Source organism: Stegostoma tigrinum, chromosome 7 (genome assembly GCF_030684315.1).
Source record: "Stegostoma tigrinum isolate sSteTig4 chromosome 7, sSteTig4.hap1, whole genome shotgun sequence".
NCBI classification, from domain to species: Eukaryota; Metazoa; Chordata; class Chondrichthyes; order Orectolobiformes; family Stegostomatidae; genus Stegostoma; species Stegostoma tigrinum.
The window spans coordinates 8,790,615-8,816,260 of record NC_081360.1 but is presented as its reverse complement, the minus strand read 5'-3'; the positions used below and the strand labels follow the sequence as shown (position 1 = coordinate 8,816,260).

The 25,646-nt window shown below is 41.1% G+C and overlaps 1 protein-coding gene across 2 annotated transcripts in view; it reads right to left on the bottom strand.

The window, feature by feature from the left end:
• The window catches only part of LOC125454434 (uncharacterized), a 112,662-nt gene that overhangs the window by 31,668 nt on the left and 55,348 nt on the right, over nt 1-25,646 (bottom strand). For both annotated transcript variants that reach the window (XM_048535173.2, XM_048535174.1), the window contains one exon: nt 17,524-17,611. In XM_048535173.2, coding sequence (XP_048391130.1) covers nt 17,524-17,611 — 88 coding nt within the window. The remainder of the gene's footprint in view (nt 1-17,523; nt 17,612-25,646) is intronic.

Here is a 25,646-nt window from a genome sequence, read left to right as displayed (position 1 = left end):
ATGAACAGAGACTAGATAGGTTGGGGTTGCTTTCCTTAGAGCAGAAAAGGCTGATGGGTGGATTGAAGTCAGTAAGAATATGAGATGGGAATTAACATTTCTTGTCAGCAGAGGGTTCAAAGGCTAGGGCGCATAGATTCAAAATAAGATGCAGTAGGTTTAGAGATCATTTAAGGAGACTTCTTTTATCCAGAGAGTGGTGGGTATTTGGAACTCATTGTCTGAAGGGTTGGTAAAGGTGGAAGCTCTCACACTATGTAAGAACTATTTAGATTACCACTTAAATGCCATAGCAAGACCATGGACCAAGTGCTGGGAACCAGGGTTAAAATAGATAGGTGCTCAACAACTGGCATAACAAGATGGGCCGAAGAGTTTCTTTGCTGTTGTCGCATGTGAATAACCTCTGCCAAACCCTATCTGTTTTGGATCCCTAAGCACTGACGTGAGCCAATCTTTCCTGCAGTGAGAAAAAAGGAAGGATTGAGTGTGAAGGGAGAGGATAGAAAAGCTGTTAGTGGTGGTGCAGGGGCAGGAGGGGTCATTAAGGTCATTAAACAAACGAGCGGCAAAAGTAGATATTGGGCCGCTCCAAACTGATGAAACAAACGAGAGGCAAAAGTAGATATTGGGCTGCTCCAAATTGATGCTGGAAGGCTAGTGATGGGAGATAAGGAAATAGCTGAAGAACTTAGTAAGTACTTTGCGTCAGTCTTCAGAGTGGAAGACATGAGTAGTATGCCAACAATTAGGGAGAGCCAGGGGGCAGAGTTGAGTACGGTAGGCATTACAGAAGAGAAAGTGCTAGAAAAGCTAAAAGGTCTAAAAATTGATAAACCTCCTGGCCCAGATGGGCTACATCCTAGAGTTCTGAGGGGGGTGGCTGAGGAAATAGCGGAGGCTTTGGTCGTGATCTTTCAAAAGTCACTGGAGTCAGGGAAAGTCCCAGATGATTGGAAAATTTCTGTTGTAACTCCCTTGTTTAAGAAAGGATCAAGGCAAAAGATGGAAAATTATAGGCCGATTAGCCTAACCTTGGTAGTTGGTAAAATTCTAGAATCCATTGTCAAGGATGAGATTTCTAAATTCCTGGAAGTGCAGGGTCAGATTAAAACAAGTCAGCATGGTTTTAGTAAAGGGAGGTCATGCCTGGCAAACTTGTTAGAATTCTTTGAAGAGGTAACAAGTATGTTAGACCGGGGAAACCCAGTAGATGTTATCTATCTAGACTTCCAAAAGGCCTTTGATACAGTGCCTCACGGGAGGCTGCTGAGCAAGGTGAGGGTCCATGGTGTTCGAGGTGAGCTACTGGCTTGGATTGAGGATCGGCTGTCTGACAGAAGGCAGAGAGTTGGGATAAAAGGCTCCTTTTCGGAATGGCAACTGGTGACGAGTGGTTTCCCGCAAGGATCAGTGTTGGGGCCACAGCTGTTCACCTTATATATTAATGATCTGGATGAAGGAACTGGGGGCACTCTGGCGAAGTTTGCCGATGATACAAAGATAGGTGGACAGGCAGGTAGTACTGAGGAGGTGGGGAAGCTGCAGAAAGATTTAGATAATTTAGGAGAGTGGTCCAGGAAATGGCTGATGAAATTCAATGTGAGTAAATGTGAGGTTTTGCACTTTGGAAAAAAGAATACAGGCATGGACTATTTTCTAAACGGTGAGAAAATTCGCAAATCAGAAGTGCAAAGGGATCTGGGAGTGTTGGTCCAGGATTCTCCAAAGGTTAACTTGCAGGTAGAGTCCATAATTAAGAAAGCGAATGTAATGTTGTCGTTTATCTCAAGAGGGTTGGAATATAAAAGCAGCGATGTGCTTCTGAGGCTTTATAAGGCTCTAGTTGGGCCCATTTAGAATACTGTGTCCAATTTTGGGCCCCACACCTCAGGAAAGACATACTAGCCCTGGAGCATGTCCAGCGGGGATTCACACGGATGATCCCTGGAATGGTAGGTTTAACATATGATGAACGGCTAAGGATCCTGGGATTGTACTCATTAGAGTTTAGAAGGTTGAGGGGAGATCTAATAGAAACTTACAAGATAATGTACGGTTTAGAAGGGGTGGACGCTAGGAAGTTGTTTCTGTTAGGCAGGGAGACTGGGACCCATGGGCACAGCCTTAAAATTAGAGGGGGTAAATTTAAAACTGAAATGAGACGACATTTCTTCAGCCAGAGAGTAGTGGGCTTGTGGAATTCATTGCCGCAGAGTGTAGTGGAGGCCGGGACGTTGGATGCCTTCAAGGCAGAGATTGACAAATTCTTGATCTCAAAAAGAATCAAGGGCGACGGGGAGGTGCAGGGAAGTGGTGTTGAAATGCCCATCAGCCATGATTTAAATGGCGGAGTGGCCTTGATGGGCCAAATGGCCTTACTTCCACTCCTATGTCTTTTGGCCTTATGGTCTTAAGTGAGCAGAAAGCACAGACGACAGGAAAGATTCATCGTTTGTGAGGATGAAGTAGGTGAGAGTTTTTGATTGGACGTGATGCCTAAGGACTTGATTACATTATTAATGAGGTGGAGAGTGGAGATTTACAGGAGACACATTGCTTCTAACATTGGCAACACGGTGCTATCAATCTTGCTCAACAAACACTTCATAATTGACAACAGAAACATTTCATCCCTTGCTTGAAGCATACAAGATTCATAGAGAATTTGATGCAGAAGGAAGATGCGGAGAGTTGTTTCCGCTTGTGGGAGAGGCTGGGGCAAAAGGGCATCATCTCAGGGTAAAGGGTCGCACATTAAAGTCAAAGATGAGTTGGAATTTCTACTCTCAGAGGGTAGTGACTCTTTGGGGCTTTTTTTTACTACAAAAGGCTATCAAGGCTGGGTCATTAAGTACATTCAAGGCTAAGAGAGACCGATTCTTAATCAGGAACGGAATCAAGTGTTATGGGGATAAGCCAGGAAAGTAGAATGGAGAATGATCAGATCAGTCTTGATCTCAAGAAATGGAGTAGCAGACTCAATCAGCTGAATGGCTTAGTTCTGTTCCAATATCTTATGGTCTTCTTCATGCTAATGTATCTTGGCACCTCTTTCTGACTCTTCAATTCCAAATTTTTTTTCTTGTACAGCATAGTTAGACAGGTCTACAGTAATACCATTCGGGCCATTTGGCTGTCATCAGCTTGCTTAACACTGACCAGGGATTGGATATGAATTTTTCCCAGCTTATATGATGTGGATATTCACTGCACAATCTTAAGCCATCTGGAAGCAGAGTAAAAGCTATTTTAAAAATTCAAAACATCCTTCTCAATAGGATACGGTCCACAGTAGTTATTTAATTAACCAGCAATACCAGTCAGTATCTGCTGATAACATTGCCGATGCTGGAGTCAGAGAAAACACAGTGTGGAACTGGATGAACACAGCAGGCCAGGCATTATCAGAGGAGCAGGAAAACTGATGTTTCGGGTCTGGACCTTTCTTTAGAAAGAAGGGTCCCGACATGAAACGTCAGCTTTCCTGCTCCTCTGATGCTGCCTGGCCTGCTGTGTTCTTCCAGCTCCACACTGTTGAAGCTGAAAACAAGTCTCTTTAGGGAACATTGTCAGCAGTAGTCACCAAGACTGTGCTGAGTGACAAAAATATTCTGTAAATTACAGGATAAAAGACCAAGTGGTAATCTGATATGATTTCAAATTTATAAGCAAGAGGGGCTGTGGGAAAAGTTCCTTTCAGTACTCCCCGCAGCATTTGGAGTAAATATTTAGGGTAATGGATGGAATAGCAATCAAGTGGGCTGTTTTATGGTGTTGGTGTTGAGTTCCTTGAGTGTTGTCAGAGCTGCCCTTACACAGGTTGAGTGGTGAGTGTTGCATCAAAATTCTGTCGTGTCTTTACGATGGTGGAAACGCTTTGGCAGTCAGGAGATGAGTGAATTATAACAGAATTTCAAGCTTCTGGCCAGGTCACATGGTTGGTTCAGTTAAGATTCTAGTCCGGGGTAGGGAACGTTTTTACATTGGAAGGCCACATTTTATTTAACCAAGATCCTATTAGGCTGTGTGCTTTGAAAATTTAAGACATACAACAAAATATCATATTTTTGTCAACATATTCACTAATTTTAGTTAAAGACTGCTATTATATGAGGATATCGAAAAAAAACAAAATTCAGCACAAGATACATTTATTTGTTTGGCAAAGTTGACAATACAATTATTAATAAGTGAAAAACTTAGACAACAAACCATTAAATGATGTTTTTGTGATTGCTTATTGCAAGATAAGAATCGGATATTTGGTTCCAACATTGTTGACTGTAGCTTTAATTGGTTCTCCAGGTGAATATCCGTCATCTAAGATCTTAAGTGCATTTTAATTTGTGTCACATATGAAAATGTTGATTCACAACAGTAAGTTGTGCCAAAACACCACAGTACTTGACAAGTTCGTTGACATTGACATGGGTATTCGATGGCATTTTTCCATATTTCTATAGGATCCTTCTTAGCATCAAATAGAGGCTTCAGAGCATTATCTTCTGAGAGCTCAATCACTTCCATCTGTAAGTCATCAGGAGCTTCGGAGACATCAACCACGTGTGGTTGAAAAGCTAGTTTCAATGTGAGATCATGTTTCTCAAAATCTGCACATCTTTCACTGTATTCTTCAATCAGGGATTCTGGAACAGCTTTGTATTCTTTCACATTGCATTTCCTTAATGATTTCCTTGTACCTTGTTCATTAATTACCTTTGCCAGTTCGGGAAAATGTTCAGCTGAAAAGTTCCAATCGGGTAAGGAGAGTTTTGAAAAAGGTCAGCCTTTTCCAAAATAATTGGATTTTTAACTACATATCATGTATTGATTTAGTCTTACCTTGCAAAGGAAATTCAGAGTATTTTGCTTTGACATTATATTATGCAAAAATGCAGTATTTCTGCAGAAATCCTCTTCTGACAATTTACGTGGTTCATTCAGTTCCTCAAAAAATCTTGTGATTCGTTTTCGCAAAGATAAAAGTTTTCCAAGTATCTGTCTTTGTGACAACCAGCACACTTTAGAATGATTTGGTATATTCGCAGTGAATGTTTCATCAACAAGCTGAAGCATGTTGCAAAATTGGCAATGCTGTGATGCATTTGTTTGAGTGTAGTTTACAATACCTATAACTTTATTCAATGATCACTTAAAACAGCAGATTTGGCACGGATATTCATTTAATGCAAAAGACAATGAAAGCAAATCAAAGTATCTGGATCTGGCAATTCTTTCTGTATTAATGCAACAAATCCTTCCTGCTTTCCTCTCATGGTAGGTGTACCGTCTATGCATGCATTTACTAAATTACATAGATTCAGTTTTGCTTCACAGCATTTTTCTTTGAAAGACTGTGAAGATGTCAATTCCAAACGTCCTCACCGTAAGGGTACCCAAAGCCAGTAACTCCTTGTGGCAATGAAAATCCACAGTTATAACATGAATAAAACATAACACCTGCACTGAGTCAATAATGTCAGTAGATTCATCCAAGGCAATCGAATGATACATGTCTTTATTTTGGCATATTGTATGAGGTTGTTCTGTTACATTGAGTGCTAATTCATGTTACTGATAAGCTACAGACCTTCTTGAAAGAGGTAGTTGTTTGTACTTATTACCATTATCTGAATCTAAACATCTTACAACTTCAACAATGCTTTCTCTTATGATTTCCACATCGCTAAATGGCTTACTTCTTCTTCAAGAGTATATATGCCACTTTATAAGTTGCTTCAGTGATGTCAGTCCCTTGTCCTGACATCATTTTAAAATACTTGCTGCTGCTGTTACATTTGATCTTTCACTTTCTTAAGTACAAACTTTTGGGGTTCTCCTTTCAATTCGATGTATTCGTGGTCCTTATGAGGTTCAATTCTTGCTTTGAGTGAATGGCTGTGTGGAGTTTGCACATTCTCCCTGCGTCTGCGTGGGTTTTCTCCAGGTGTTCTGGTTTCATACCACAGTCTAAAGATGTGCAGCTTAGGTGAGTGATAATGGGAACTGCAGATGCTGTAGAATCCAAGATAACAAAGTGTGGAGTTGGATGAACACAGCAGGCCAAGCAGCATCTCAGACCCTTTGGGTCTAGGCCCGAAACGTCAGCTTTTGTGCTCCTGAGATGCTGCTTGGCCTGCTGTGTTCATCCAGCTCCACACTTTGTTATCTTGCAGCTTAGGTGAATTGGCCATGCTATAGTGTCCAGGGATGCTTAGGTTAGGTATATTAGCCATGGGAAAAGCAGGGTTACAGGGATAGGGAAGGGGGGTGAATTTGTGTGGACTTGTTGGGGCAAATGGCCTGTCTCCACACTGTAGGGATTCTGTGGATTTAATCATTGAGGGAGGGTACTAGGTGCTAATTGATAGATTTCCTTTACCCATCTTTGACCTTATGCCATGAGACTTCATGGCATCCAGAGTCAATGGTGAGATCTCTCAGGATCACTTTTTCCCAACTGTTTTTGATCATGCCACCAGCTCTTGTGAGTCTTGCCCTGCTGATGGGGCAGGCAGTTCTCACGGATAGTGATGGAAGATTCCAGAATAGTGGCACATAGAAATGATTCTCTGTGTATTTCTATGCGAGGCCATTTCTTGTTTATCAGGATGCACAAATTTTTGTGCAAATCCCAGATATTAGTGAGAAGATCTATGCAATGTGTGCAATGTCTATGGCTGAGTATTAATAGAATTGCATTTATCCCTAAACTACATATAAATTGCAACATTAATTAACTTAACTCAGTCGGTGCCTTCAGTCACTAAACCACTAAACTCAGTTTATAAGGCATTCCTGCAAAAGTATTATTTTATTACTTATTCCTTTAGGATAACAAAGGCCATACCAAATGTCTTTGATTTATTCAGCTGTCCAAACTTATCTTTCAACCAACTCAATCATGCACAAAGAATGTTTTCTCCTAAAGTTTTACATGTAACATGCCTCCCCTGCATTTACACAGTGTAATATTCAGTCATGTATTAATGGAGGGTATTATTCAAAATGGAGAATATGGTTTGTTAACTTTGGCTTCCTTTTCTCACCCTTTCTTAACCCTTCCCTTCTCTGAAAGTGGCTGCCTTACTTCAGAACTACATTCAGTTTGTAGCTTAACTGATAATTGGAACCTCAGCCATCCAAGAGACTGAGTAAAATAGGCAATGTGGAGGCTACAGTTCAGATGCTTCAAAAATTTAGCACGCATTATTGTCCCATAAGGAATATATCAAAGGAAATGAGTTTTGACTGGTTTTAATTACGTCACTGGCATTGTCCAAAATAGTCAAAATTCAAATCCGTCTTGAGGAGAAACATGTCAAAGACACTTACGCTTTACTTATACTGGATAAACAGCCTATAATTTCAACAAAGATTGGGCAGCATTTAGTCCATGCGACAGGGCTCTACCCATTTGGAGGCCCACGTTGTTTCTCTTCATGAGACTTGATGCTGCTTAAGTACAATCAGGCACTAACCTGGGTTCTGTGTCAGGTCTCCCATGTGATCAAGTTCTCAGTCAGAAAGAAACTCCACTCTGAGAGCTGCAGACCAAAAAGAAGCATCCTGCCCTCCAGGACTAGCAGCACCACTAGGAGAGGTGGATGCTGCCGGTAATGCACTGAAGTCTTCAACAGACAACATCATTGGATCATTGGAGATACATAAGTGGGCAAAATAGGATTGATTTGTGGTCTGATATTTGTGATGAAGGTTCATAGACTCATACATTGGGGAATGTGTTATTCAGCCTAGAGAGTGCATATCATAACTCTGAAAAGCATCCCACCAGATCCAAACCCCTATCATACCCCTGTAACCCTGCATTTACCATGGCTAATGCAGCTAGCCTGTACATCTTTGGACTGTGGGAGAAAACCAGAACACCCAGAGGAAACCTACACAGACACGGGGAGAATGTGCAAACTCCACACAGAGTCGCTAAAGGCTGGAGGTGAATCCAGGTCCCTGGCGCTGTGAAGCAGCAAAGTTAACCACTGTCCCAGTTCATGACATAATATTGCTATTTTAGGAACTTGGATTCTAACCTGGAGGAGTGATATATAGCTTTATATTGATTTGTATTTCTACATTTTATGTGTTAAGAATAGGGATAAAATAGTTGTAATTTCATTTTTGAGTTCATGAGCTTTGATGCTAGTAATCTCAGGGTCTATTATATATGCGTTTTGATGAGATATTACAACCTTGGAATAGGACCAGGAGATAGGGAAAATTAGGCAGTTGTCTAACAACAAGATGTCTAATGACACAGGGAGACAAAGACAGAAACATCCAGAAAACCAGTGAGTTAGTTTGTGTCTGTGGGCATCAATGAGTGGAGGTTGAAGTGCTACAATAGTGTGAAGGCTGGCCTTAAAAATGCTGGAAGCTAAATGTATGGAAAAGCCATCTGTCTGCTCTTAAGGCGCAAAGACGTCTGTAAGAAGAAAGCTCTATAGCTCCTCATGGAAGCGTCAGCAAGGAACACATTCTGTAAGCTTGTTGAAAACTTTGGGTTAAATAATTAATGTTATATAATCAGTAAGCTGAGTTAGCAGCTTGTTTGAAACCCTCAGTAGCAGACATTAACCAAAGACAATGACTGAATGCAGAAATTTGTCAACAAGAAACCAATCACAGTAGTGCTGGCTGAACAAGAAGCTTTAGCATGGAGAGATGGCTAATTTTTCCCTGTCATTTAAGTTGCCATGAGGTTGTTGCTGGGGAAATGTTCTTTCTATTATTTGTGATGAGTTCACTCCAATGGTTCTTCAGTAAGTTAGTTTATGTTTAGTTTTCTTTTGTATAATAAACATTTCAGTTCTTTTCTTAACAGGCAGCCTTTTATGGATATGATCAGTGACTGGCCTCTATAGTAATTGGAAGATAAAGTGAGGGCGATAGAAGGTGCCCCAGCTCCCATGTCTGATACACAGCTGCTGGGAAGAAAGATAACAAATTCTTACCTAAAGATGTGCAAGAAAATCTTATCAAAACCAAAAAATGTGTTACAGAATAGTTAGCACGTTTTCAAAAAAGAAAACTATGCATGATGGACTTTACCTAATTCTTTGAAGTATATTGACAAAATTTGTGCAATAATTGAACTGAACTTGAATTTTCAATAAGACTCCTTTAAGGGAAATTGGTGACAATAACAGTAATGTCACTGAACAAACGATCTAGTACCCAATGTACTGTTAATGTACTGGGGATGTGGGTTCGAATCCCACCACAGTAGATCGTATTTAAATTCAATAAAAATCTGAAATAAAAAGCTTAATGGTGTCCATGTAAGACTGTCATAAAAATAGAGCCTTAGCTATGTTCTTACCGTGTAAGCTTGGTAGCAAGACTGTCTTGCACAATAATGACTACCATGATCAAACGCATCACTTATTATATATCAGGCAAACTCATGATAGAGTCAATGGCTGTCATTTTGGCCCCAAAAGGGGCCAAGGCTAACACAAATTATTCAGGCCAGACTAAAAAGAGATTTTGCTCACCACACAAATGAATAATATGGTAAACTATATTGGTGTGATGCTAGCTGCGTGTTGACTATATGCTGGCAAAATGTTAGCCTCAGTAACTGGTGTACCATATCAAACAACACATCCCTTTAAGTATGCACAAGAAGCTGCAAGCACAACCAGTTCATAACTGTGCAAATTTGAACTTAATGTTTATCGCCAAATGTTATCCTGCTATTGACCAACAATTTCTAAACGATTCAGGCTGCTCTGACAATTATGCCAGAAACCAATTTAAATTTATCAGTTGAGCTCACAGACTACTTCATCTGCGTGTGCTGGAGTTATTTACATATGCATGCACAGTGGCCTGTTCTGTTCCATCTTTCTGATTGAGAAAGGTTTGTGGAGACTGCCCATCCTTGCTGCATTCCCTATGGCAATGTCTGGAACTCAATCAGGGTTTATTTCCTTATGTAAGGAAACATATCATTTCATAGGAGATAGCAAGAACTGCCAATGATGGAGTCAGACACAACACAGTGTGGAGTTGGAGGAACACAGCAGGCCAGGCAGCATTAGAGGAGCTGGAAAGTAAATGTTTTGGGTCGGGACACTTTTTCAAAAAATGGGGAGGGGGAAGGGAGCTCAGAAGTAAATACAGAGAGGCGGGGTGGGACTGGGGAAGGTAGGTTGCATGGTGATAGTTGAATGCAGGTGGGGAGTGGTGAGCATTGGTCAGTGGGATGGGTGGGCGGATAGGTGGGAGAGAAGATGGACAGGTTATGTCAGGTCAAGGAGTGGGGGGGGGGGGGATGAGAGGGAGGGTTGGACATGGGATGAGGCCGGGGGTGGGGAGATTTTAAAACTGGTGAATTCCATCCTTAGGCCATCAGGATCCAGGCTCCTGAGGCGGAATATTAAGTGCTGCTCCTCCGTTTTGTAGATGATTTCATTGCGACACTGGAGGATGCCCAGGATGGGCATGTCACCCAGGGAGTGGGAAGGGAAGTTTAAATGGTTGGCGACCAGAAGGTGTTGTTGCTTGTCGCGTCCTGAGTGCAGATGTTCTATGAAATGGTCTCTGAGTCTATGCTTGGTCTCACCGATGTAGAGGAGGCCACATTGGGAGCAGTGGATACAGTAGACCAAGTTGACAGATGTGCAGATGGAAGTGACAGGGGAGGCGTCGGTGTAGGTATAGCCCTTCCTGCAGTTGCAGGGAAAGGTGCCAGGTGTATTGGGGTTAGTGGAGAGTGTGGAGCAGACAAGGGAGTTATGGAGAGAGCGGTCCCTGTAAAAGACAGATAGGGGTAGGAAGGTGAGATTGGATTGGAGGTGGCAGAAGTGGCGGAGAATGATACGCTGGATGCGGAGGTTGGTGGAGTGATATGTGAGGACAAGGGGGATTCTGTCTTTATTTTTGTTGGGGAGAGGGGAAGTCAGGGCATAAGTGCAGGAAATGCAAGAAATGCAGTTGAGGGCATTTTCGATTACCAGAGGGGCAACATTGTGGTCCTTGAAATAGGAGGACATCTGGGATGTTCGGGAAGGGAACACACCATCTTGGGAGCAGTCTCAGCGGAGGCGGAGGAAATGGGAGTAGGGGATCTCATTCTTAGAGAAGAGTGGTTGAGAGGAGGTGTAGTCCAGGTAGCTGTGGGTGTCGCTGGGCATGAAATAGACTTCAGTTTCAAGTTAGCCTCCAGAGATGGTGATGGAGAGTTCTAGGAAGGAGAGGGAGGTATCAGAGATGGTCCAGATGTATTTGAGGTTGGGGTTAAAGATGTTAGTGAAGTTGATGAACTGTTCAAGCTCCTCGTGGCAGCATGAGGCAGCGCTGATGCAGCTATCAATGTAGCAAAGGAAGAGGTGGGGGATAGTACAAGTGTAACAACAGAAAAGGGACTATTCCACATATCCAAGAATAGGCAGACATAGTTTGGGCCCATGTGGGTTCCCATGGCCACCCCCTCAGTCCGTAGGAAGTGCGAGGAGTTAAAGGAGAATTTGTCAAGGGTAAGGAGATCCAATTGCAGCTCACTCTATGTTTTTTCCTCACAACGAACTTTCCTTGACTCTGAAGAAGGGTCACTGGACCCAAAACGGTAACTCTGGTTTTTTCCTTCACAGATGCTGGCAGACCTGCTGAGCTTTTCCAGAAACATTGTTTTTGTTTTTGTTCCTGATTTTTTGTTTCCTTTATTCATTCACGGGATGAGGGTGTCACTGGCTAGGCAGCACTTATGGTCCACAGGGCAGTCAAGAAACAATCCCATTGCTTTGGGTCTGGAATCACATGTAGGCTAGACCAGGTAAGGATGGCAGTTTCCTTCCCTAAAGGATATTAGTGAGCCAGATGAGTTTTTCCTGACAATCAATAATGGATTCATGATCATCATTAGATTGTTACTTCCAGATATTTATTGAAATCAAATTCCACCATCTGCCAAGGCAGAATTTGAACCCGGACGCCTGGAACATTGTCTGGGCTTCTGGATTAACAACTTAGCAATACTACCACTATGCCATCGCCTCCCCTACAACATCCGCAGTTCTTTTGGATTGTTTTTACAAATGTTGCTTGGAGAGTTTTCTTCCTGCTGGTGAAGAATTGTGCTCTTTATCTGACGGCATCCAAAACAGCATTGTAAAAACCAGAGATTTCACCTGCAGGCCTCACAGCTATTTCTTTTCTTCCAAGTATTTCATTGGGCATGCAACCAGCACGCACTGCCCCTTAAGAGCTGATGTCTATCATTAACTATTGTCGGAGGCCCTTACTTAGCCCTCAAAAGAAGTGTGCTGACAATAAATATTTCTGGCTGCATGTCTGAATGGGATTAGAAGCATACACATTGAATATCACATACAGCCTTATGTCAACACAAGGAGGAATGTTTAAGTGCACCTTGCTCCTGCTTCCTTGTTTGTGGTACAATCAAATATCTCGGTTACTACCTTCACGTCAAATGATTCAGGGCCTTGCAGCTAGAATGCATGGGAATAGCAGTTAAGTCTTGAAAATGTAAATGATTACTCAACAATGGATATACTGTTTTGATTCAAAAATCTAAGGAGAGAGCCGGTTGCAACAGGGAATGATTGAAATCAAGTTTATTTTTCGATAAAATAATTCCTGAAATGTTTTTAAAAAGTTGACTTGTTGTAATGTAGTTGCTGAACAGAGTTGCACTGTGTAGAGGAAGTTGAGCATATATTATTAATGCACCAGTAGTTTCGATGGTAATTCTTGTGACTGATGGAGTATGGCAGCTTTCAAATAGACAATCTGATTGCTAATATAGGAGTGTTAATTAGTGTTAAATGCAGTAATTAGTAATAGCCTCCTAATAGAACAGCTGAGCTGGTTGCTTGGGGTTCACACCTTTCGAACTGTAGTGCTGATGTCTCAAGAAGGATGACTGTTCAATCCCCTAGCTGGTATAGGTGATGATGAGTTTTTATCAGTTCCAAGACAAGCTACTATATTGCTTTCAAAGCATCACTTCTCATTCCTTCTCCAGGCTGGCTCCTCGTAATGATTCTTCAACTGTACTACAAAAAGAATCACACTCATGTAGGTTGCCCAATGTTGTTCTGAAGTTTCTGCATTTCTTTTATATTTTACATTGCACAGGTCATGTCTCACACTGATGAAGGTAAGGGATATAAAGTGGGTGCTGATTTTAATTGCTAATTTTAGTAGCAACCCTGGACTGAATCTTCCCCTGGAGACAAGGAAGCTTTCATGATTCACAAACAACAAACCTGACTTCACGCACCATTTTAGTCTTTTCAAAATAGGGTGGAGGTCGCAGTACTGTTTGTAAGCTACCTTAAAGTGTACAAGGAGTGTAGGTGCAGAGGTAGGCCAGTCAACACTTATCTCTCATATCAGTCCTTGTCCCCTCAGATTAGCCATGCCGCCGTTACTTCCTGGGATTGCAGTACTATTCTATGAAGAGAGAGAGAGGAGACTGGGCCTGTATTCTTCAGGGTTTAGAAGAATGAGAGATGATCTAATTGTCATTTACTGTGTCCTTAGAGAGCTACACAGAAAGATTGCTTCCCCTGATTGTGGAGGGCTGGGATAGTTGGGGAGGGATTGGGGGGTGGGGTAAGTGTTTACAACTGAGGACACAGTCAGATCATGCAGCAGAACATTTATAATTGAAATGAGGAGTTTCTTCACACAGAGGGCAGTGCATTTTTGGGATTCCTACCCAGGAGGGCTGTGAAAACTCAAATAAAAACAGAAAGTGCTGGAAAAACTCAACAGATCTGGCAGCATCTGTGGAGACAGGAACAGAAGTAACACTTCAAGTTCAATGTGATTCTTCGGGAGAGTTCTGAGCTCTGAAGAATAGTTATATTGATTGAAATGTTAACTCTGTTAACTTTCTCCAACATTTTTCATTTAAGATTTTCAACACAGAATCATTGAATGCCTACAGTGTGAAAGCAGGCCATTCAGCCCATCAGGTCTACACCAACCCTCCAAAGAACATCCCACCCAGGCTTACCCCATTCAATAGCACTACACTTCGCACCTAGGGACATCCCTGGAAATTATGCCTATTTTTGGACTATTGGAGGAAGCCAGAGCACCCACAGGAAACCCACGCAAACATGGGAAGAATGTGCAAAATCCACACAGTCACCCGAGGCTGGAATGGAACCCAGATCCCTGGCGCTGTGAGGCAACAGTGCTATTCACTGAGCCCCTGTTCTGCCCCATCTGCAACATTTTACTTTTTTTTATGCAAAATCATCCACTGAGTATGTTCAACATACAGAACAATAAGTTTCTAAATACTACTGTCATTAAGAAATATGGTGTTAACTTGGGGAAATGGTGTTGAGGTCAATGATCCAGAATGGTGGTGCAACTTTGTGGGGCTGATTGGCCTACTTCAAGTCTTATGATTACTACTAAAACAGACCTATATAACAATACAGTACCAAATAATGTTATTTAATAGTGGGAAACCAATTTTTAATTACTTTCATAATGTTGCACTTTTCAGCAGGCATTCCATTTTCTTCAACAACTTTCAAGCCAGGCTGATCCAAGTGATTTCCAGAATCCCATGTCACCAAGTAGAAATGGTGTGGCAGTAGAAATCTGATTTTCATCTCTCTTTGAAAATAGGCAACCCAACCTCAAGAGGATGCAAGTGTGCATTTTGTACCTGAACCATGGACAACCACAAAAAGGCCAAAGGAAAATGACATGACATCAGGAATGCAAAGGGATGTCAGGTATCTTTAAAAAAAAACAGGGGACATGGTCACTCACACATCACAATGCGTCTCTGGACCCAGATGAAAATTCAGCACAATTAATTCTTTCCAAATTGAGTAGCCTAGCGAGAAATTTTACACATGATCAGTAATTTAAGTCTCTACTTCAGAGTTCCCTGCCCATCCTGCTTTGAATCAATTATTCTTTTTTAATTTGTTTCTGGAAAATATTTATGGTACAAGAGCAAACCAATCAGGAATGCACATAACGGTTTTCATGAGTTTTTACAAGGATATACAGAAGAGGATGAATAAGGTACTTTAGAGGCAGAAATAGGAGGAATTGCCATTGAGTATGAGGAAATGGTAGAAATTTTGAATAAATATTTTATGTTTGTCTTTGTGGTGGAAGGCACAAATTACACACCAGAGATAAGTGAAACCAGTGCTCAGTGGAGCTCATACCTCTGTTTTACTGTGTGATCTCAATGCCATTATAATTACACAGGTCTCCTCTGTGCATTTTTCTTGTCTGGTTGATGCAATGTAACTATAAAGCCAAAAAAAGCAAGAACTTCCATCTCACTGAGGTTGCTTCTGCCTAATGCACATCTGAAAATCTGCCCTGAAAACTCCGCTTTTTTTTGACACATCTGACAACTTGCATCACAGCAGTTGAGACAATTCACAATACTCTAAAACAGTCCACTACACAACATCCCACAGCATTCAAAATAAAAAGACAATTTTTCCCAATGTTAAACAATCCTTTAAAAAATTCCAAAATCTGGATCCGAAACTTCATCTTCATCATGATCTAATCAGTTCTGCTTTGGGACTTACCCTTTCTGTGATTCAGATTTTGCTGTAATCCATCCATTAGTTTTGAGATATATAGTTTACAGACAAATAAACTGACAAAGAGGCATGAAACCCTACCTCTAACTACCTTCACTGATGGAAGCAAGAAATAATAACTAAAAGTAAGAACTTGAAAGTAATTAATGTTAGAGCAGAAAATAATTATCAGAGATATTTAAGGTAAACAGTCAAAAATTCTTCCCAAGGCTGAATGATCAATATTCTACAGTCCTAGAAAAGACAATAGGAGTGATAAAGGTGCACTGTCCAGATTGTCCAAAATTTGATAGCGCCTATAACAGTTCCAATGGATTTGAAGTTTGCAAATACAACACTGCTATTGAAGGGTAAGGAAAAGCACAGAACTACAGGTCAAACAGCCTGACATCAGTTGTCAGGAAAATGCAGGGATCTATTGAAAGTAATTGATATTAGAACAGAAAATAAATATCAGAGATAGGTAAGGTAAACAGACAAAAATTCTCACCAGAGTCTAATGATCAATGTTCTACAGCCCTAGAAAAGGTAATTGGAGTGATGACAGGTGCACTGTCTAGAATTCCCAAAATTTGTTAGAGCCAATAATAGTTTTGATGGTTTTGAAGTTTGCAAATATAACACTGCTATTCAAGGGTCAGTCTCTCAGGGTGAGTGCACTCAGTCTGAGGAACAAATAAAGTCAGCTGAAGATCTGGTCTGTTTTCAATCAGGAAAGTTGATGAGGTTTCCCAAGTGAGTGAGTAGAAAGGGCAGAGGGGACAAAAGGATATAGTTTGGGGGAGCATGGGGTAGATGAGAGCCATTGAACAATGTTGCTGCATTCAATAGTGAGTGGTTCTCTGTGAACCTTGATGGGAGATGGGCGCAATGGCAGAATTAGGGTGAATGTGAGGTAGCAGAGAGGGAATGGTGGCATTTATCCTTACAAACCCAGAATTTATTATATTTTTGCAGCATTGATGCATATTTCTCTGGACTATGAATCCTGTGCTTACCAGATAACTTCTTCAGACCAATATTTGTTGTTATTGTCTCCTCTGAAGATCTTGGGAAAGAGGACCACTTCCCCACCACGCTATCCACAATGACCATTAGGTCTCTGTCTGTCAGTAGGATGCTAACTTGCCTCTTTCAGCTTTGTTTGGAATTGCACTGCAAGATTAAGCTTGAAGTGTGATGCACAGCTGATACTTAAGTATGGCAGGCTCAGCACAGATATCATAAAGTCCCACTAGCATTGAAGACTTCCATCTTTGTTGCATGCAAGATTGAGTAAGAGTGGCACTGTGGAAGTGTATTGCATAATTATATCGATAAAAACTGGAGGGATGTCTGAGAGTGGTCACACAGCTCCCCGAAACTCCTCAAAATTAACATCTCACCAAAATCTGGTAATATTCATCCCAAAAGATTGTGTGAAAACCTAGTGGGCATTCATTAAAACATTTGAAAGGATATCCTCCTGAAGTACACATACTAAAACAGGGAAATCACAGAATTGAGACAATTGTGAACTGACATATTTGTGTAAAATCAAATGCTGCACTCGTAAACATGGCATGTTTTCCACAGAAATTGATTGTTTTGTTTCTGCTGGTAATATGGCCCTTGTAGCCAAATCAGTGGCCAATTATTGCTTTATGTAAAAATGTCCCCAAATGTGGACATGAATACAATCGGGTGTTAAAGCTTCCTCCATTTAATTACCCATGAGCTTTTTTGCAAATGAATAATTACACTGATCTGTAGACTAATAGATCCTGCAGAAAGGGTAATAAATTATTTCCAAATAAGATAAAATCAAGCTTGACATTGTCTAATTAATTTCAGGGAGTTTCATTTTTAAGAAAAGAATGTAGCCTTCCACTGGGAGATGGGCTGTTCATTCAGCGACTGATAGCATGTGACATGTACGAAGTAGAGAACCCACCTGCATTTTGTCTGGAGGCTAACATCTCAGTGTAACCAGGTAGGTGATAATCTATCTTCCAGCGTAGTTCCCTTGCTGCACGCTCCTTCTGCAATGAAACAGCCAATGAAATGCAATTATGTCAACTTTTTATAAAGATTCTGAAGCCTAGATTTGCCTGTCAAACAAAACCAAGGATTTTTTTTACATGCAACGTTTTAAAGTAGCTTTGTAATTGCCAGGGTCCCTAAAGCTATAAATCATGATAGAGTCAAATGAATGAGACAGTGTATCGGTGCTTGAAACTGATTGCTCCCCTATCATTGGCTATGTCTGTGCCTGCTTTCCTCCAAACAGTGAATTCCCAATTTCAATTATGTACTGGTGGCAGATAGTGAATATGCTGCTCCCCGTAGACGACAAAAGCAAGGAAATTATGGTAAGCCTAATGTGTTATAAAACACTAATTAGGCATCATGTGGAATATCCTGAAAAATTCTGCGCACAACATCCTTTTTGAAGTGTGAGAGCTGTAGAGGTGGTAAAGGAATTTACTGCATCAGTAAAAAGGGATGTTCACTTTTGGTTCTGTGGTAAGATTCAACAGCAGGCTTGTACTTTGAGTGGGGAAGGTTAAAAGGAAATTTTGCTGAGCTTTGAAGGGGTGGATTTTATGGGACTTCTCATTTACTTAAATGACCATTTGCAGGCCTTCTCTGGGATTGAGGTGACCTAGTTTGAAAATCAAGCTCACCAGAAGGGGCTGTTTTGCTCACTGGCGCAACCTGGGAGGTATAGGAACCACTGCTACCCAAGGCACAGGATGGTATTGGTAGACATGGCAGGATGGACCCATGGACTGGAGATTAGAGGGTGGGGGAGGATGATTGACAGCAAGGACAACTCTCACCATGCCACTTACACACACAAAATATAGAATATTGTTTCTGGATATCAGAAACAAAACAGAAATTGCTGGAATAATTCAGCAGGCCTGGCAGCATCTGTGGAAACAAAACTGAGTTAATGTTGCGGGTCCAGTGACTCTTTTGTAGAACAGATCGGAACAGGGCGGATATTGAAAGGACGTTTCCTCTTGGGGCAGAATTTAAAACAGAAATATAGCAATTTTTTTTAATCACATAGTCATGGAGTCATAGAGGTATACAGCATAGATACAGACCCTTCAGTCAAATTGTCCATGTCGATTAGATATCTTAAATAAATCTAGTCCCATTTGCTAGCATCTGGATGGGTACATGAATAAGAAGGAATCAGAGGGATATGGGCCAAATGCTGGCAAATGGGACTAGACTTATTTAGGATATCTGGTTGGCATGTATGAATTGGACTGAAGGATCTGTTTCTGTGCTGTACACCTCTATGATTCTATGGTCAGAGTTTGCCACCCTGGTTAAAGCAGTCTCAGCATCTGTTGGAAGAAGGTCTGCACTCTGCAAGTGTAAATGCCATGATCTTCTCTCTGATAACCCACCTCAATCTATCTGTGTGCCTGCATCCACCTCCCAACAAGGCTCATGCTTTGCCACTCTCAATATTGCCTGAAATATCTTCTTTCATTCGGTCTCACCCAATCCAAACCTCCAACATCACCAACTACGCATGTCCTTGGTGCTGTCTACTCACTTACTTGGGCACTTCCCCACCTACACCAAAAGTAATGGCTGTGCTGCCCATTTTAACTCTCCTATTACCAGCTTATCTTTCATTCCAGGAGGGAAACAGCCCATGATAGAGTAGACCGAGTCAAGATGGGTAGTGGACTGACCAACATTCTGTTCTAATTTTAGTCTCCCTGCTGTAGGAAAGATGTTAAACTTGAAAGGGTTCAGAAAAGATATACAAGGATGTTGCTGGGTTTGGAGCTTTTTTGCTATCTGGAGAAGCTGAATAGGCTAGGGCCTTTTCCCCTGAATTGCTGGAGGCTGAGGGGTGACCTTATTGAGGTTTATAAAATCATGAGGGGCATGGATAGGGTAAATAGTCAAGGTCTTCTTCCTAGAGTAAGGGAGTCCAAAACCAGACGGCGTAGGTTTAAAGTGAAAGGGGAAAGATTTAAAAGGGATCTGAGCAGAATTGTTTCACACAAATGATGGTGCATGTATGGAATGAGCTGCCAGAAGAGTTGGTGGAAGTGGACACAATTACAACATTTAAAAGGCACCTGGATGGGTATATGAATAGGAAGGGTTTAGAAGCACATGGCCAAGTGGGACTAAATCAGCTTAGGATGTCTGGTCGCTGTTGATGGGCTGGGCCAAAGGGTCTGTTCCAGTGTTGTATAACTCCATGGCTCTGTGAGTTCTCATCCCTTATGAGGAAAACATCTTGATTTTTGCTATCTGGATTAATGACTGACCATTTCCAAACACCTGGACTGGTATAGGAGACTGTCCTTGACTTCCTGTGCCAGGACCTCTGAACAAAAGCTATCCCTCTTGTCTTGATTGAGGACTACTGACAATCATGGCAAGCCTCCTGGCATGGTGTCTGCACTAGATGGCATGGCAATGTAGAATGAGCTGTGGTTATTTGCTGAAACTGATGAGATGAATTCATCAGGTAGCTGCTGTGGTTTCCATGTCAAACTTCCTTTTCCAGCAACTTTGTTTTTGTTTCTTGATGTCTGGCTTGTTTGGTAAGATTGGAAGCTGAATATTAATGAGATGAGTTAAACCATTAACAATGTGTTTAACAAGTATTAATCCTCTTTATTTTGACAACTCACTGCTATCTAGAGGACAACTTACTGTCAGGCTTAAGAAAAGCGTAAAAGATGGCGTGAGATGCGCCCAATGTTGAGATGGGCCTCACTGGACTTCCCATCCAATATTCTATCACAAATCCTGAGACAGCCCAAATGGCTCAAACCCGTTTCAGATACGTACTGTCATCTTTACATTTTTCCATTGTCTTTATCAATCCATAGTTTCTGTGTTTAACCATTGTGTCCTTTCTCTCTCTTAGTCACGATCGAGTATGTGTCTGTTTGTGGTCTGTGAAGGGGGATAGTTTATTATACGTTTGCTGATCTAAAATCCTTTCTTTTCTCTAGCTTATGTTAAAGATAAATGTCTTACAATAAATAGAGCTGATTTCTTTTAATGACAAAAGTTGGTGTAAATTGTTTTCATCAGTCAGGCAAATTGGTCATTTTGGTGTCTCAGTGGAATTTTGTATATTTCTACCTTTTGGAATGGCTTGTGAAACATGACTATCACCACACTGTACCAGTAAAGCCACAGTATGTCCACAGTTTCTACTTTATCCACAGCACTTGTTACTTCCTCAAAATGACTTTTCTTTCACAGAACTCTGTTCAGTCGCCTCATGCAGAATAGTGGCAGCATAGTAAACCCTATGGTGCATCACAAATGTTATTGTTTTACATGAATGTCTACTTTCCAGAAGCAAAGCAACCATCCACAGCACACATTCTGGATAATATTTCCCGTCTGAAATCTGGGATCTGGTAGCAACTGTTGCTCTCCCAGTTGGTCGCATTCACACATTTAGAAAGAAGTTTGTGGTTTGAAGTTATACACTGAAGAATTGAATGCAAATTCAAGTCAAACATGTCAATGCAATACGAAAGGAGGGCTGCACCATCTTTCGGGTGAGTTGTTGAACTTCTGACCCATCTGCCCCTTCAAGTGGATAGAAAAAATCCTGTGGGTCTATTTTGGAAATATCAGGGAAGTTCTGTCCAGTGTCCCATTACTTATCCCACAGTTATGAAAGAAAAATCATCAAGACACAATATTTTGAAAGTTTACAATCTGTAAAGAGGAGAATGATAGGCTTCAAGTACCAAGTAGATGGGGAAATGGGTGGATCATGACGAATGACATTCAATACAAAGAATCATGAAATGTATTGGCAAGGACTGGAAGGGTAGCAAAAATGAGAAGAGGCAAAATAAGATAAAGGATATAATTCTAAAAGGAACATTATGACTGGTGCTGGCTTTTGCGATGATGAGGAGGACCTGGGGGGAGAGACAGAGAGATAAAATTCCATTCCTTGCCATTACCATTTTCTTTATCTCTCTCTCTCTTTGCAGCTCTGCCAAGCAGCTACTAAAATATTGCTCATTTGTATATTTATCAATTGGCTCCATTGTCTTTCCAAGCAAGATAGTTGCAGGCAGTCCTTTCTATGTCCAAATCTGCACCTTCTCATACAAGTGTAAGGGACCACATATTTTTCCAACTTGGAATATAAACTGCAGTCATTGTCAGTCAATGCTATTTAGATGAAGTACCAGGAGAATTCTACAACTTGGAAAAATCTAGTGCTTCAGATTTTAATTGCGAGCCAATGTTGCTTTTGGAGCAGTGAGATTTTTATATTAATGAGTCAGAGTGCCACCAGGAATTTTTCAATTGAGAGGTAAACGGCCTGACACACCTTCAAAATGAATGAGCTGTAGTTTGCTGCTGTGAGAGCAGTGCAGACAGAAGCATCCCGAATTCCAATACAAGAAAAGATCTTAATCCACCTGATCACTATTGAATCAACGAAAGACCAGAGTCCTAAAGATAACGGCTTGTCAACATTGTTAAATCAAAAGAACAGTGCAAGATAACTTGTAGTTGTAATATGGATTTTTGAGCTTCGGGTGTTCTGCCTAGAAGGCACCTGGCCCCCCTCTGAGGGAAGAGAACTTCTGTGCTCCTAAGCACTTTCTGCAGCAAGAACTCCCAGTGCTGTATAAGGAATTTTGGGGTACACTCTGTCCTGTTGCACCTTTTTTGTTAAAGTTGAGTCTTGCACAGAAACTTTTATTTCACCACTTCAAGTCCTTGCTGCAGCCAGAATGCAGCCTACCTTTAAAAGGTGCAATCTGGTTTAAGTTGTGCAGGTTATCTTCAAGTGGTGCTAACCTCCCACAAAACCTGCCACTGCTGTTGCATCATACAATAGCACATTGCCGCACACCATAATCATTTTAATTAGCAGGCAGAATGAAGTTTGCATACTGCCCACATTACTTGGAATGGGCACAAACTGAGTACACAATCCGAATCCTGCTGGCAGGGACTATCCAATTTCATGAGGATTTGTTGCAAAAGAGTCTTGAAAAATGATCATATAGAATCTTCCCTCATAAATTCCAAATCTTATTCTAAGTGCGAAATCAGAAACCACATGAAAATCCCATGGTCTCAGCTAACAGATTTTGGATAATGTATGCGGTGAGTTTGGAACTGTAAGCACAGGTTTAGAAAGTTGATAGGTTTTGTACAGTATATTTTGTAGAGGGAATCTAATGCAAGGATATTAAATTACACTGTCAGTTACTGTTTTAAATTTGCATAATTTATACAGCTTTAGGGACACTGGCTGTATTTGCATATAACCCTGAGTTACGAGTTAAATATTTAGCATGGTAATATATCGGCAATGCAAATATGTTCATCTTCCAAATACAGTCAATCCTTAACAGGCTAGCAGGGAAGCGTTCTGAGATTCTGACACAAATTCAACAGTGAATTTCTTCACAAATAAAGATACTAAACCAGCCAGCCCGAAGACTACCTGGTTCAATCACAGATCAATGATGTGTGCAGTTTTCAGATGAACTGTTTCTCTCTAGCAATCACTGGCATAAAAAGGACTGTAGCTGGGAGCAGGGTATTATTCTTATTTCAGTGGTATCTTTGTCGTGTTTAAGTCAGAAGTTGGTGCTTTTAGCTGTATCCCAGACACTTGAGCATGTAATCTGAGCTGAGATGACAATATTGTCCTAAAAGGAAACTGCACTGTCAGGAAATCAGAAATAATGTGAACTGCAGATGCTGGAGAATCCAAGATAACAAAGTATGAAGCTGGATGAACACAGCAGGCCAAGCAGCATCTCAGGAGCACAAAAGCTGACGTTTCAGGCCTAGACCCTTCACCAGAGAGGGGGATGGGGAGAGGGTTCTGAAATAAATAGGGAGAGAGGGGGAGGTGGACCGAAGATGGGTGGAGGAGAAGCTAGGTGGAGAGGAGAGTATGGGTGGGGAGGCGGGCAGGGGATAGGTCAGTCCAGGGAGGACGGACAGGTCAAGGAGGTGGGATGAGGTTGGTAGGTGGGAAAAGGAGGTGCGGCTAGAGGTGGGAGGAGGAGATAGGTGAGAGGAAGAATAGGTTAGGGAGGCGGGGACGAGCTGGGCTGGTTTTGTGATGCACTGGGGGAGGGGACAAGCTGGGCTGGTTTTGGGATGCAGTGGGGGAGGGGGAGATTTTGAAGCTTGTGAAGTCCACATTGATACCATTGGGCTGCAGGGCTCCCAAGCAGAATTTGAGTTGCTGTTCTTGCAATCTTCGGGAGGCATCATTGTGGCACTGCAGGAGGTCCATGATGGACATGTCATCTGAGGAATGGGAGGGGGAGTTAAAATGGTTTGCAACTGGGAGGTGAACCGAGTGGAGGTGTTCTGCAAAGTGATCCCCAAGCCTCCGCTTGGTTTCCCCAATGCAGAGGAAGCCACACTGGGTACAGTGGATACAGTATACTACATTGGCAGATGTGTCAGGAAATGTTGGATAATAAGGCTGTGTGCCCTTACAGGTGTTTGTAAAATATTCTGTAGTAATATTGAAATATCACGAAAATGAGACTTTCTTGTATCCCTGACCAACACTTACTCTTCCACTGTCATCTCTGACATGAATGACCAGGTCATTTATCAAATTAACTGTTTGTGGGCTACTGTAACGTCTCTGTGTTAACAAATCAGGTATCTGCACTTCAAAATGGGCTGTGAAGCACTTTGGGAGGTCCTTAGCTTGTGGATGTTAGAATAGAAATGTAATTTTTTTGGAGTTAATTTTAATGAGTGGTTTTGAAAGGGAATTCAAGTGAAAATTAGAACTGCAGACTGCTTACTTACTATATTAAAAAAATGGAATAAAGGAGGTTGGGTGACTCACCCAGTCCCAAATGACAGGGCTCTTAGTTAATTACTTTAGTAACCCTTTAACTTTGAAACTCTCTGCCTTAGAAGGTGGTAGAGGTAGGGTCCTTAATTATGGTTAAGACAGTGGTGGATAGATTCTTATTAGTCAGGGACATCAAGGATTATCGGGGGTAGATGGGTACATGGAATTTGAAACACAAATAGATTTGTCATGTTCTTATTGTATGGCAGAACAGGCTTGAGGGGCTTCTACTCCTATTTTATATATTTGTATATGCATATAGTGCCTGAGAAGGCAGGCAGGAAGAGTCAACACATTCTTTTGGAAATAAAGCAAACTCAACCAAAAGCAAAACACTGCTTGGAAGTTTGAAGTAAAAAACAGAAAGTGCTGAAGAAATTCAGCAGGTCTGGCAGCATCTGTGGAGAGAGAGAAAGAGGGGTTAACATTTTGAGTCCAGTATGACTTCTTCTGAACTGAAAGGAGCTGAAAAATTATGATTTATATGCTGACGACAGAGCTGAAGAGGAGCAAATGGAACAGGTGGTGAGCATGTCCACAGCATAAGACAATGTCAGCGATAATGGTGATAAAGGAGGGATAATGATGTTAGATAGGTGTGAATGTTAAACGTGAAGAAGAGAAAATGGGTCCACTTTGCAAGTTTAACCATCTGTCTATTGTATACTGATTACTGAATTCTGCCCAGCAAAAGGTAGGCAAATTAATGCAATGCATTTATATGCTAATTAATTTCAAAGACATTTTAAAACAATTTTTTAATATACAAAGAACAGAAATAAATTTAAAAGATGTTTAAAATGATCATTGTGCTTATGGGTCTTTTGTGCCTCTCCTAATCTAGTTACCACTCTTTCTGTATTGTCAGTTCAACAGGTTGAATATTCACTTTCTAAGTTCTTGAGGATATCTTGCTTTTCTGTTAATTATTTCAAGTGTTAAGATTTTTCTGCACCTTCCTCCATCTTCAAAAACCGGTCAAACATCCCAAAATAAATCTCATCTCTTAGATTTAAATATGAATTGAATTTATCAAGCAAAAGCAGCAATGTAAGAATATAAAACTTATATAAATATATCAGTTTATCAATGTACTTTATAGATGGTGAGTAAGTTTGCGAAGTTTTTAAGCAGCAAAACAAGCACCTAATATTATGCTCAAGAAGATCTCACAAGTAGGATAAATGAGTAGT